At 39.8% G+C, this 15426-nt stretch overlaps 1 protein-coding gene across 1 annotated transcript in view; it reads right to left on the reverse strand.

Moving 5' to 3' along the window:
- Nucleotides 1-15204, reverse strand: part of LOC108706867 (A disintegrin and metalloproteinase with thrombospondin motifs 10-like) — a 58627-nt gene extending 43423 nt beyond the window's left edge. The window contains exons 1-2 of the mRNA XM_041579920.1: nt 14793-15204; nt 1246-1572 (exon numbers count right to left, since the gene is read on the reverse strand). Of these exons, the coding sequence (XP_041435854.1) occupies nt 1246-1336 (91 nt within the window). The 5' untranslated portion in view covers nt 1337-1572; nt 14793-15204. The remainder of the gene's footprint in view (nt 1-1245; nt 1573-14792) is intronic.
- Between the last annotated feature and the right edge of the window lie 222 nt (nt 15205-15426).

Raw genomic sequence — 15426 nt, forward strand, 5'->3', positions numbered from 1 at the left:
CGGCGCCGGCGCCGATTATTGACGCCGACGCCCATTCCGTCTGAGTGCGGGAAGAGGTGGATGTCATCCGGCTGCGTCCATGAGGAACCAGGGAGCCACCATCTTGGACGCCATTTTGGAATCCTGACTCAGACTCCATTACACTCATGACTGGATACCTTTTCCATTGTATAAAATCTCACCTTTGGTCCCCTTGTATTTTATTTTACCTCATTTTACCACTACTTTGGTCTGTACAGTTGCCACGCAACACCAATAAGGTATTGTAAACTGTTGTGAAGGCTGTTGTGAGAATTGTGCAAGGTAGGGGAATGGACACAAAAGAACACAGCACAAAGAATGTAATTGCCCAGTGTAGAATATGCTAATAGCCATAATAGACATAATGTCCTAGTCATGCTAAAGACTTGTTCACATGCAAAGCAACTTCATTCTTCGGTTTTACAAGGGACCAATGTTAATACTGCTTTGCTAATAGAGCGGTATTTCAATTTACACTATTCTGCTCCACAGGTGAAGAGGTCTCCTTCCTCCTGTGGCTTTTAACCAGTGGTTTCCAATTTTTGTAACTGTGTGCATTTATGTTTACTTATCAAAATGTTTGCTACCCTGTCTGTATTATTAATGTATTGTTAAAATCCATACAAGTGTCTGTTTATAAATAAAGATATACATACGCACATACCATTAAATGAGAAAGATAAAGTTGGTTGTAGTGTGTTGATAGGAGAGGCTGGGAGAGGGACAGAAGTGTGAGAACTCATTGCATGCATGTGTTTCTTGGTTTGTTTGAGGGCAAATTTGGCTTTGTAGTGCTGCGGAGGTCCCTGTATATTCCACCAGCAGTGAAGTAAAGGACAGCATTAGATGTTCTATTACTCCCTTTGGATAATATGTTTCTGCTTCCAGGTTTGTCTTTTTAGAGCTCATTGGTTTAGCATTTCAGTCACAAAAAACACAGCATTCTGCACGAGGAAACAGGAGGCTTAATAACCATACCTTCCAAGTGCATTGCCCAGATTTCCTGGAAAGATTTGGAGCTCTATGGGTTAAACATCCCTATTGTAGATAATGAAAATATCTCCAAAAAATAAAATCTGTTCTTTGTGTGTTTCATAACACTTTGATATTTTCTCTTCCTTACCCTAGTAAAATTGTCAGTGAAGGGATATATTGTATTTCCACTTGAAACACTTGAAGATCTTGAAGCCCCGGTAAATTAAGAGCATAAAATATTGCACTCACCTTTGGAAGGGTGCTTGGGAACCCTGGCTTTCACAGTCCTGGCTGCAGTAAGGATAAAGGCCCAAGCTAGAAGGCCCCATATTATTGCCATGGTTTTCACATCCTCTGAGTCTCAGCTCCTGGTGTCACCATGTCGCTGTCCCAGCTGCCTTTCTTGTGGGATTCCTAACCCAAAGCCTCTAAAGGCATGTCCTTGACTCTTGTGAGCTTCTCTTTGATTCCTTAATTTTTTTTCAGCAGCTCAGTTCCTATTGTAGGAGTCAATGATGAGTGAAATCTTTATGACCCATTATCTGTATAGTCATAAACAGGACAGAAATCAAATACCTGCAAAAAAATAAACAGGTATTATTCTCCAAAAATGACTCTTAGATCAAGAAATTCATCTTGATCTTCCATAAAATGGTTCACTGTGCTATTTTCACCATTTACTTTTACCTCCTAAACATTGCTCCCTGTTATATTCAATATTCCAGTGCACCCTAGGAATGTTTCTCAGTTACAGTCTTATCTCTCTTCTCAGAAAATTGGCAGGTCTGTTCTCCAGATGTCTAAATGATCATTATATCTGGCCGGAGGTAGCTCAGCCCAGCCTGCCAATGCTCTGCTTTTAATCCTTTCCTTGCCAGACATGGCTGAATATGTATACAAACAATAAAGCAAAACCATGTTAAAGTGATACTAGCATTTCCAAATTTCATTTTTAAACAATTCTATTTTATTTTGTGTGCATTTCAGTGCACATGAGTTACATCATGGAGTTGTCTCCTTTGCCTTGCTAAGTGTTCATATCTCACTCCTTAGTGGGGCACACGATCAGATTCGGGGAGATTAGTCGCCCGGCCACAAATCTCTTCTTCAGGTCGACTAATCTCCCCAAATTGCCTTCCCCTGCTTTCCCGCCGACTAGAATGTAAATCGCCAGCGCGATGGCACTCGGATCGCTTTGTTTTCTGAAGTCGCCTGAAGTTTCCTCATGAGGCAACCTAGGGTAACTTTGGAAAACAAAGAGCTCTGACTGCCATCCCGTCAGCAATTGTACAGTCACTTACACAGTGGGTTGCCAATAAGCTCTCCATTATGTTCTGAATTATCCATTATTAGGTCCATAAATATAGAGGAAGCAGACCCTGTGAGTTCAAAGGGGCCCAGTAAGGTCCTACTTAATGAGCAATTATAAAACTATATAAATATATATCAAATACACTAAAATACAGTATACAGTTAGTATAGATATTGGTATATATAGTTTATGTGAGTGTATGGACGGGTCAGTGTGTATATGTATGTGGGATGGGTTTCACTTGCGGGGGTTTAATGTTTCAACCCAACTTAACTAAGTAACTATGTAACATATATTGGTAGAATAGGTAAACTTACCAATGTTTTTGTGCCCCACAATTTAAATTGCTGTGAGGCCCAGTGACATCTAGTTATACAGATCAGGCCCGGATTTGTGGAAATGCCATCTAGGCCCGGGCCTAGGGCGGCAGGATTTTAGGGGGCGGCATGCTGCCCAACCACACCCACATTGGTTCAAAAACACCGGGAATGCGCTGGAGATACAATCATTTTTTAAATTTCCTATGCGCCAATCCCGAGGGAAATGCCCCTAACTTTTAACGTACCCCTCGGTGCAGATTCAGGGATCACAGTTCATGGCAGCTATCTTCCTGGTGTTCGTGTCTTCTTCCAGCGATTCCATTTAGGCACATGCGCAGTTGTCGCAGACCGGGAAACTGCTCCAACTGCGCATGTGCCGTTTCGCCGGTCTCAGTTTCAGATTACCAAAGACCTGGAAGATGGCTGCAGTGAACTGTGATCCCCGAATCTGCACCGAGGGGTAAAAAGTTAGGGGCATTTCCCCGGGAGGGCAGCTAGGCTGGGGAGGAGGAGGGATTGAGGGGGGTCTACATAGGGTAGGGAGGTAGGTTTTTTTTAGGGTTAAATATTATCAAATGTTCTTTGCAATGACAAATATGAATGTTTTTGATGATACTGCTTTTAAATGTTGTTGAGGTCAGACATATGTCACAGAGTTTTGGGCTTTTATTAGGTCCAGAGAGAGCCTTCCATTAAATAAACAAGATTGGTTTTCCAAGTTGAGACAAACTGTCTGATTTTCTTGTGAAAGCACTAAAGATAAATTTGCATATTTTGGCAAACTAATAGTTGGAGATAAAGAGAAAAACAACAGAGAATGAGAGACTATAAAGAGGCAATTAGATTAGAAAACAAAATCAAAAATCTGATTGGTTGCTATGAGCAACATCACTGGTAATGTTTCACTACACTTTTTACACAGCATAATAAATGACTTTTCACATGTTAAACCTTTATATTGGTTACCTGTCAGTCCCTGTGTGTTGAGCTAAAGTTACCCTAGGGTAGAAATCCACAAGCGATTTTAAGTGTGATAGCTTCTGTTCCAAAATGCTGAGATGAATCGCAGGTGTCACATTGGATGCGCCAAATCTAAGTTAAGTAATAAGGTAATAGGAATGTCGGACGTTGTTGCTGCTTGTATCCGACACTACTGTCAAATGAAGACGTAAAATGCAGCGTTTGCATCCGATAGTTGTGAATGATTCAGTCAGCGACAACGTCCGACGTTCCTCTTACTTACATTAGATTCTGTGCATCTAACATGACGCCTACGATTCATCTCAGCGTGTCGGAACGGAAGCTATCGCACTTAAAACCGTGTTGTTCTGCCCTAAAACTTACTTTCTCTTGCTCTTACAGCATGGTATTTTTCGTCAGAAACACTTCTTTGTGGCCAAAAATGCACTGACCCAAATGGGCCGTTTGATATTTCTTAGCAGTGCAGCCCCATGCAGCTGTGTCAGTCAACTGTGCAACTATTGCATGTATGTATGGAGAATGTATGCCGGAGAAAATAGATCTAAATCTTTTTTTTTTTTTTTTTACACAGGGAAGCTTATACTCGTGTTGTTCTGTGAAAGGAGGCAAAGGAGTCCCCACACCTGTGAGCTGACAGGAAGGAAGGCCTGCACAGGAAGAGCTCAGAAAGAACTGGGTATGTAAATGGTAGGGAACCCCATGAACAGAAAAGTGCGCCCTATTTAGGGTACGGAAGGAAACGGGGCCCTTGTCAGGGCTATAAAGAGCAAATCACATTCTTCTTACTGCATGGAAAACCAAAGTGGATATCCCCCTTCCCATGAGCTCAGAGATAAAACCATCTGAAATATTATGTCAAGTTGCTCCTGGCTGGCAGGCTGTATGTATCACTGTTATTTAAAGGTACTGAAAATAAACCCATCAAACGTTTCTCTGTGTGTGTGATTGAGGGTCAGAGAAGTTTCAGGGACAGGTATCCCAGCCCAATTGGCCCTGACCCTGGGTGGAGGCACGTCAGGTCATATCGAACCTGTACCAGAGACACAGGTCTCCTGTGGCACCCCAAAAAAGAAAATCTGTTCTAAATTTCCTGCAGTAGCACAAAAGGGATACAATTATTTTTTGGTTTAGCAATGGTCTCTGCCATTGCATGTTTTTGCTTAAAACCTGTGAAATGAATACATGTTTTGCTGCACTGTGGAACACATAGGACCACAGTGAATATATTAACAGTTGGAGAAACAAGGTCTTTAACTGACCGATGACAGAAAAAAGGTGGCTTAATCATGCTGCCACAACAGCAAAGATAGCAGCTGTCTGGGGGACATCACACGTTTGCAAATGCAACCCACATAGAAACGTTTGGCAGTTTTCTTAATCACTTCCCTAATGTCAATTTACAAACCCAATCATTCAATTTGTACATACAAATTGCATGTTAGCCGGAGCAGAACAGACATTTCCAAACAAAAGCGAAGTGCTGAGTTTAAAAACATTTTTAAAAACATTTTAACACAGGGCAGAGTTTCTCTGCATACGTCTCACCACATCTAGCAGTGGGCAGTTGTGCAACTACATCCCATTGGAATGGAATGGCATCAGTACAGCCAGGCCTTAAGAAGTTCTTGTTGGCACCAGCACCAGATATTTTCTTGTTTTTTGATTCAGTCTTACATGGTTCCTCCCTTCTACTAACACCCTGACTACCCGCTCTTCTGTCTTTCTCTAGTCTTAATTACCTGTGTTTAAATTCTGCTCCCTACTGCTAAGCTGCCTTGGGGCAGAGTAAAAGAGACTTTTTGAGGCTGTATTATTTCTATATTATATAAGTAGGACTGTCTAAAGTATGGCTACACTGTTGCTAAACTATATCTTTCAACACCCCTTGATAACCGTTTACCATTGTTAGGTGCTTGGAGATTCACAGATGAAGGACCACAAATTACACTGCTGTCACCACTTTGCTCTAATGTAGGTGGAGACAGTTTCAGCTTGCAGTGCCACATTTATCCCATGTTTTTGCTGTGTATGGGGCTGTAGGTATAAGGAAGCAATGGCAGTGTAGCACAGGCCTTTTATGGGAGGAACAACATATCTACTGGCCTTATGCCTTGTATACATGGCCAACTTGGATCTGCCACAGGAAACTCTTGGAACACTGTAGTTACCACCTTTCCAAGCATGTGAACAAAATTATCAACGCACTCAATTTTTTTTTATGGGGGTGTAGTTCGCAGTGCCTAAACATAGCTTTTAATAAAGGATGTCTAATTTTCTTTTTTGAAAAGTTATCCTGCAATCCTGATGGATCACAGCTCTGTCCACACTAAAAAAATAGTGTCTTCTCATACACCATTTTGGCATGGGCGCTACTCCTCTTCCTTTCTGGAAGTTCCAATTATTAGCCATGAGGGACTGAATAAATGGAACAATAGAATGTGGTCATCCATTTAATGGGCCATTTAAACAGTATCTGTATGTTTGACCCATGGAAGACTATGGTGGCTGCCTTTGAATAGGCACCTTACCTGACTGAAAAGACAACTAAAAGGTAACAGTAGCTTTAATCCACATTCTTGAATGTGCAATAAGCCAAGCCAACAAGCTGTAATTCTGTTTCCTACATACATTTAAAGGGGTCTCATTATGAAGACATATACTTTTTCTTCTCTTAAGAGATACATTATCTGATCATCTTATTTTAACAGCCGAGGCTGACTTCTAAAATATCTAGGAGACATGCAGTGGCACCTTCAAGCACCACTTCTCACCTGATTTGGGTTGGTCACATTTTCCTATTTGGTAAAAGAATGCTACCAGTTCTCGTTTGTGATACAGATAAAACAGAATTTCAGTAGAATGAAACATCTCCCAGAAAGGACACACCTGTTGCCTATCTCAGCTGCAAAAAGTACTTTAAATAAATATATTATATGAGCTTTGACCAAGTGTTTTTATTTTTTGTATATATTATTTTATCCTGACAGTTTGTTTTTTATTAATAGGCTAGTTAACAATGTATATAAAAGTTTTTACATTAAAGGAACAGTAACACCAAAAAGTGAAAGTGTTTTAAAGTAATGAAAACATCGTGTACAGTTGCCCTGCACTGGTAAAACTGATCTGTTTGCTTCAGAAACACTACGATAGTTCATATAAACAAGCTACTGTGTAGCAATGGTGGAAATTGAAAAAGGGATATATGGTACAGGTTAAATAGTGGATAACAGATAACATTATGTTCTGCAGAGCTTATCTGCTATTTGCTGTATAACTTGAGCCTTTTCTCCTTTGAATAGCTGCCCCCATTGCTATACAGCAGTGTATTCATATAAACTATACTAGTGTTTCTAAAGCAAGCACAGCAGTTTAACCAGTGCAGCGCAATACTGCATTATATTTGTATTACTTTAAAACACTTTAATTTTTTGATGTTACTGTTCCTTTAAGGAAAGCAGTGAAACTAAAGTAATCATTTATTATAACAGCAAAAGCTATGCTGCCTTTGGAAAATAGCAGAATATTGCAAAAATAATGATTTTCATGTGTTTGTGTATGTGATTTCCTCTATGGTCCATTTCCTGGAGGACTGTTCCCTTCTGCTACTGCTACTACATTTTTAACCTCGGGAAATGAGATGACTTACTAAGACTTTATTTTTTGCTAATTCATGGTTCTGTCTTGTCTCATTACTGTCACTGACCTTACAGAGTTACTACAGTGACTGTGGTTGTGTGTATATAAGCACTGAATGTGCCATTGTGTTACAAGGTGTGTCTCTGTTATTTCTTTTGGGACTGCACATAGAAGGTTCTGTTAATTTAATACAAAACTCTTGCTGTTCTCTTACCACATTTCCCTCTGAAAGGCTCTGACTGATTGGGCAGTGACTTCCTGAAAACGGCACCAAATCGTCTTATTAGGGGTTCCTGGCTGGACACTGTGTGTATGTTTGTCTATCAGTGTGTTTATGATTGCCTATGCCTGGGGGTTATTTTGCAGTTATTAGTATGACTGTGTTGCTGTAATCTCTATATAAATATTTAAGTTTCCCTGTGTATCTATATGAAACGTTGAGTTTAATAATGTACATTATGTTTATCAGTGTATATTAGAATGAGTCATTAATATGCATATCAATTAAAAAATGTATCCCTGTATTGTACCTCTGATTGTAAAGTGTTGGTTTTTGTCAGGGATCCTGTTAAAAAATGTATACACTGTGTTAAACATTGACAGAAGCAATAAAGAGATGGATGAAAAGCACATTTTTTGGCCAGTACCGTTATGTGGCAAAAGTTGTGGTTTGACTAGCAGAAAAAATACAGAAGAAAAACATGGCCAATTACACCAAAAATCATTATAACCAGCCCCTTACCTTTCAGAACCAATGGGATTGTAGCTATCCCCAGTACTAATCATGTCTATCTAAGAAGTTGCCTGAGCACTGTGTTTAGAATAATTTTTTCCTATGATGTACAGTTGTAGAAAATAGTGGAAAAGGAGCTTCTCCAACAATGCAGGGCAGTGTTTTTTGCTATTGCATATTGCATAAATATTGCAGAAGCTGTTAGAAGCAGCCGGTACCGTTTTGTGGTTTTGCTAGCAGCAAATACTGTCTAGGATTTCGTAATGCTTTCTGTTTTACTAGAAGGAAAACATTGTCTGTTGCACCAAAAAAATGCAGATATTATTATTAACAGTCCCTTGCCTTCAACAATCTAGTGGGATTGAAGCACTCCCCAGCCCTCAACAAGCCTATCTAAAAACTGCCTGAGCAACTGTGATGTCACTGTGCCCAGACTTATACTGTGCATACTTCCTGACAGCTTAAAAGTGAAAGTGGAAGTTACTGTTATACTCTACTCATCCTCGGCTACCCAAAACATAACAGATTGACTACAGGATGGCTCTTCTACCTCTGCAGCAGCCTGCACCTTTTCTTCCAAACCCTGGTGAGCCTACCATACCATTTACTGCTTGGATCAGTATGTTTGAAAATGACATTACTGCTGCTGACCACGGGGAGATTTCTACAGAGCAGAGGGATAGCGTATATTCTATACATTACCATTACCTGATGATACTTATGAAACTGCTCTTACTGCTATAAAGAACTTTTTTTGTGCCAAGAGTTAATGTGGTTGCTGAAAGAAATAAATTCCGCCAACGTGGACAACGTAATAGCGAATACACAGAATAATTTGTAGCAGCTTTGAGAGAGCTGGTTGTTACCTGTGAGTTTGGGACTCTAACAGATGAAATGCTAAGAGACCAAATAGCGGAAAAAACAAACTCACCTAGCATTAGAGAGAGACTGCTCCTAGAGCAGGATTTAACCCTTGCAAAGGATATTACAGTTTCTAGCCAAATTGAAAAAGCTGTGGCAGAGGCTAAAACTCTCAGTCAGGGAACTGCTGGGAATGTACAGATTGTGAATTCAACACTGTGGCCTAACAACGCACAGTCACAGACAAAATACAGTGCTAAGGAAAGGGATTCACCTACACTACAAAAATGTGCAGCAAATACAAATAGAAAATACTGCTTTCGCTGTGGTTCAACACTACACACTGCAAAGCATGTTACATGTCCTGCAAAAGCTAAACGGTGCCGCAAATGCACAAAAGTAGGACATTTTGCTAAGATCTGCTGTAGTTCTGCTAAAGATGTTCATGAAGTCACTACTACAAATGTCACTGTATTAAGTGTGGATAAAGCTGGTACATTTATTCCAGACAAGTTTATATGCACTGTCAATGTCAATACTGCTTCTGCTGACAAGGGACTCTCCATTAACCTGATGCTTGATACAGGTTCAGCTGTTTCTATACTACCAAAGGATATTTTCTTGAAATACTTTGCAAAAGATCCACTTGTTGCACCTGCCCTGAAACTGGTCAGTTACTTAAAGGATCCAATCCCTGTGCTTGGTTGCTTGCCAGTGACTGTACAATTTGCATCAAATACTGCAAATTGTGACTTTTACATTGTGAATAAGGGTACTGCTATACTTGGAAGGGATCTCTTTGCTGCATTAAACCTACAATTAGTTGATGGTCTCATTACTACAGCACCAGTGCCTCCCACACAGCCAGTGTCTAAAATTTCACCACAAAGCAACACTTCACTGGGTTGTGCAACGAACTTTGTATACAAAGTTAAGTTGAGTCCAAGTAAACTTTGGAGAAGCCAAATCCCAAAGGTTCTTATCCTGGTGCCCAGTGATAGAGGAATCGGCCACCTCACAACAAGGGTAAGAAGTTAAGTTGAGACCAGATGTAAAACCAGTGCCATTTCCTGATTCGGCATGGGAAAAGCTTGGTTTTGTCTGTCCTTTTACAGATGCTCCTATAGACTGTACATTTGCTATAAACTTAGTAGACTATTACAGTAAATGGCCTGAAATTGCATTTGTTTCTCATATAACATCAGCTACAGTAATAACATTCCTGTCTATAGTCTTCAGCAGAGAAGGTAATCCAAAGCAGTTACTATCACAGTTTACGGATCACAGTTTGTCTCATATAAGTTTGAATCCTTTCTGAGAGAGAGGAATATTGTGCATAGTAAATCTTCAGTGTATTACCCACAAGCAAATGGAGAAATCGAGCGATTCAACAGAAGTATGAAAGAAGCACTACGGACAGCAAATCTAACTGGGAAATCTTGGAAAGTATTTACAACAGAGTTCCTACATAACTACAGAGCAACGCGCCATGCAACAACCCAATCATCTCCTGCTGAATTATTACATGGCAGACAGATGCGAATTAAGTTACATGTTGCAGACATCAAACTTCCACAAAATACTGTGCCTACAAAATCATCTACCGCTGACATTGTGAAATGTCAACAAGCCAAATTCAAGGCTTATACTGACAGAAAACGTGGTGCCAGAGAAGTGCACTTTCAGCCTGGATCTTTAGTCAGAATTAAGAAACCAGGAATACTGAAACAAGGACAATTTACTACACCACTTGAAGTGAGACGCCAGCGAGGACCATATACACATGAAGCTACCCAAAACATAACAGCAACGCCTCCTTTAACACCGTTGTATTCTGGTAACGTTTTGTGAACTTTTTTATGGTTTCCCAATTTTTTGGTGAAGGTAAACGCACCAGTTTTGCTCATCACTGTTGATAACCACTATTCTTTAAAAAAAAATACCTTAATAAACCTTAGATCAGTTTATGTAGTTTGGACTTTATAAATAAAACTTGCCCGAGAAACTATCTGTCCCCCATACTCTTATATCTTCCTGCTCTCCTTCTTTGCCTCTGTCTCTCTCTTGTACTTGCCTTCCTATTCTTCTCTTACATTTCTTTTCTTCCAGTATGAGAATTCAGAACTTGAGAAACCAGAATTCTTCTTATTTTCCCTCTATATCCTGCTTTCCTTCTTTCCCCCCCTACAATCTCACCCTATCTAACCCTCTTGTGATCACCTGTATTTTGTCCATCTGTTTTTATTTCTACAGCCTAAAGATGGAAAATCATAACTGCTGAAAAATACATTTGAGTTATCCAATAAAGTATATCACTTTAATTCAACTTCGTACCACTTCAAGGATGAATGATCTGTCCTTTTATGACATATGGGGGATAGTGTTATTGTAATGTCAAATACATTGTTACATCCCAGATTTCCCATTTCACATTAACTAACACCATGAACGCATGCAATGGCAACCCTGATGACATGCAATAAAACATGAAGCCAGTATCACAAATGAAGCGAAAACCATCAAGATTAAAGGTGTAAATTGTTGACTCAAAGAACAAATGCTTATACTCCTTTATACAAACCTTTACTCAAGTGCCTTCTTCACTCCACATATTGTATTGATAAGTATGTAGCAGTACACACTTGCAAGTTATTCAACTTAAGAATTGAATAAAGAGTAACATTCCTCTTCAGAGGGCAAACAGAAGGCTCAGTAAGATAGAAGTCATAAAACTGGCATTAGTATGTTGCTAATAATACATGTGTGTGGCTAGACGTCCACCTCTAATATAGTCAAAGTGATAAATCTTGAGCTATAGAGACAGAGAGAAATGTACATCTCAGCATTTACTAAAATAGTTGCTGGTAAAATATCCCTTTAGCTCAAGCATAAATAGGAAACTTATTGCACCCTTGCTCCTTCTCCTAGCATTTCCACCCAGTCACTTACTCTCACTGCTATTGAACTAACCCCAACAAGTTTTGATAATTAAATTTGTAACACCATAAACATCCTCATTTCTACTACCCAATATGTTAAGCAGAAATCTATTAATGGTTAATAAAATGGCAAACTAGTATAATATATATATCCAGACCTACGCAGAATAACTTGGCTTGTTAAGTTAATAGCTCTATTAGCCTGCACCTTTGGTTGGGGATAATATATTTAGCCAACATGTACCCTCTACGTACTGCTGCCATAACACGTGTTCCAAGGATTCACTCAGTTTCAGAAGCAGAAGGGTTGTGTACATTTACACAGCCGGGAGACACGCTCTTAATAATTGTCATAGCCATCTCTTTCTTTAGTTTCCTATAAATTCATAGAAAATCCAAGCTCTGTCTGGGGCAAAAATAAAGCATTAATCCCAAATGTGACCTAGATCCCAATCCACTAATTCAGGAGACCCCAGTCCACTTATTTGTGCCCCCCCCCCACTTGTGGTACCCCTCGCAGATTTGGAACCTTTGCTTTTATAATGTGCAAGTGCATTTTGTTTTGTAATGAAAGGAGGAGTTCAGTTAGAGAGTTGTATAACTGTTGGCATGCAGAACTAATTCCTGTTTTCCTTCTGATGTTCAACACTATGTAAAACTCTGCAGTAACCCCGTTCCTCCTAATTTGTGGAGCTGCATTATGTCTGTTATATAAGCAGTGATTATGCATTGGAACAGTGTATTGGGGTATACATTGTATTTGTGTAAAAAAATTAGAACTTTATGCTTAATGTAATAATATATCAGATGCTATTTTGGGGTTCTCTGCACTGACAGGCACAGCATCAGCCTGTGTGCATACACGCTGTGTGGATATGGGCATGCAAATGTGAAACTATGCATTTTTGCACCAGGCTGATGCTATCAGTGCAGAGGAACTGCTGAGTGGATGGAAATGCAACTTTTCTCATCCTCCAGGGAAAAACGGAGGCAGTGAAAAGCAGAGCCTGCCAGGGCTGTATTTATAGTGAATGCTCCCAGGCCCGCTGCCATTCAACGCCCCCATCCCCTCACCTTATTATTGCACATGTGCAGATTTTCATCATCAGAGCACTGGGTATTGACGCACTGGAAATGTAAAATACCAATTCAAACCAATGCAAATATGGCTGGATGGCATGCTGCCCCCTAAAATACTGCTGCCCTAGGCCCGGGCCGTTGTGGCCTTTCCCCAAATCTTGTCCTGAAGCCTTAGGCTGGGCTCCCCATTCAACATTCTAGGCCCTAGGGTAACCAGTCTCACAGTGAATTATAACATATCATATATTTCCTAGGATACATACTAATGATTTTCCTTTACCTATTAGTGATGTGCAGGCTGACCCAAGACCCCAGGTTGAGCACCAGTTGGGCAGGTCTGGGTTGGAATTTGGCCAACTAATTGTAGTTTAAGGTTGGGGGTGGGTCAGACTGGAGAAATACTCTCCTCCACTGCTCCAGAAGATTCCTTGTCTTAGAAACAGAGGCGTACACAGAAGTAGTGTACAAAGCGAGTCATATGGGTCTGCTGTGGGTTCTACAGTGGCACACATCACTAACAGGATGCTATAACAATAGCAAATCATTGGGGCAAAAGTAAATTTAGGGCAATGGAATGCAGGGATATTTGTCCCTGAGGCTAAATCTATACTACCACGAGTGACAAATCTCCAGAAAATGCTTTCCCACCAGAAATGATGTAAATCGTCACGGGAAAAACATTCGACCGAAGCTGCATTTTGAGGAAACTTTGGGTTTTGGGACTACAGAAAATAAAACATGGTGTATGTTTTGCCACTGTAGCTTTACATTATTGGCAGTGGAATAGCATTTTTTTAACATGTGCCATTGTCCTAAATATCCAAGTATAGGAGAAGGAAGAGGAACTCCAGCAGTATTACTGCAAACAACTTTTTATTCCAGGCAGTGGTAAACACAACATGTTTCGGGTTCATTACCCTTTATCAAGTGCCATTCTCCTCTTCTATTTTGGACTCCATTGTCCTAAATATTATTATTGACTTGTACTAGATCAGTCTGCACAAATTTGTAGCTGTGTCAGTAAAAGCTCATTTAACTATATATTTCTTCTCATTACTGTATTATAATTGTACCTAATGCATAACCTTATATGTGGGGCTTCATACTTAATTACATGCTTGGCAAATGCTTGAAAACTTGAGATCCCTAGTCCATGCTGATCAGTCCTAGTGGGACCCTGGCTGGGTCTCTCTTCTGCATGGAGTAGATAGAACTGTATAGTCTGCTGCTACACTGCCTAATTATTATCCCACAGAGCCACACATCCCTTCAATTACCACCGCCTTGTCTATATCCGGCAAGGTTTTTTCAGATCTAATTAAGAACAGAGGTCAAGCTTCAAAGAAAGAGCAGGATCTGTAAAATTAGACTAGAGAAGTAAGAGATGGAAGCTGGGGGATGGGAGGTGTTATATTTAACAAATGTTCTGCAGCAAGAGGTACAGCTACAGTATGTAGTGTTAGCAGATATCTTTGTGATTATGTTCATTGAGCCAAATGCATAGATTAAAAGAGCCAAAAGATGTTCTAATAGCATGTTATATAATTATAGGTATTACTAGAGAATGATACATTAATGAAGTAAATATAATGTAAAAAAGTGATTATAAACTTTACTGGGACAGGGACAGGGACTGATGTGAATGTATTATTATTATTATTATAAAGTGTAAAAAGAGAAAGTACTTGGAATGACTGGGAGTGAGGAATAGCAAAAGGAAATATAGAACATATATAGGCTGCTCATAAATAAATAAATAAATAAATAAATAAATAGGAAAAGAACATTTAGTATGAGTTCAAAGGAAGATGAACTCCTGAGCAACAAGAAAGCAGAATTCATTTTATATATAAAGCATTTAAAACTGGGCACAATTCTCACATGTTCGTAAGTCATCTTTAAAATAAATAGTGAATATGTGGCTGCCGACGTACCTTCTGATTTGCTAGTTCTCTGGCATGTCAGTGCACCTGATACCTGGGAAGGTTGTTTTTGTGGATGAATTAAAAATATGTCTTTCCGTTGGTAGCCTGCTGATTCTGAAGTTTTAGAGGATCTGTTCCCTGGAAGGATTATTTAGAAAAAGGAATCTGTATTGGTTCATATTCTTTTTTTGGCTGCTTCTTGGTAAAAGAAAAAAAAACCTCCCGTTGACTTCACATAATTAAAGGGGGCTGTTTGTAAAGGGGCACTCCCCTACAGTAGCCTGTATGCTCTTGTTTTATTTATTTTTCTACTAGTGTCATTAAAAAAATGAAACTGAGGAGGAGGGAGATAGTAACCTATATGTTTCCAGATGGGCCTGCAACAAATTGCTTTACATTGCATACATCTTGCTTCTGGCAGCAATGGGGTTAAGTTGCCACAGGGGCAGTGGGCATGCCTGATGCGAACAAGGTAGGTGTGGTTTAAGGTGGCTACACCCCCAGTGGTACCTCTGTTAAAGCAGCAGCTGTCCTGGCATGCAGTTTAACCATTTCTATAGAGCAATGCAATATATAACATTACCATTAAAGAGTTAAGCGGGAAGAGCCAAATATTTGGAAATCATACTGTATTTGTGCCAAC

Source organism: Xenopus laevis, chromosome 1S (genome assembly GCF_017654675.1).
Source record: "Xenopus laevis strain J_2021 chromosome 1S, Xenopus_laevis_v10.1, whole genome shotgun sequence".
Lineage (NCBI taxonomy): Eukaryota > Metazoa > Chordata > Amphibia > Anura > Pipidae > Xenopus > Xenopus laevis.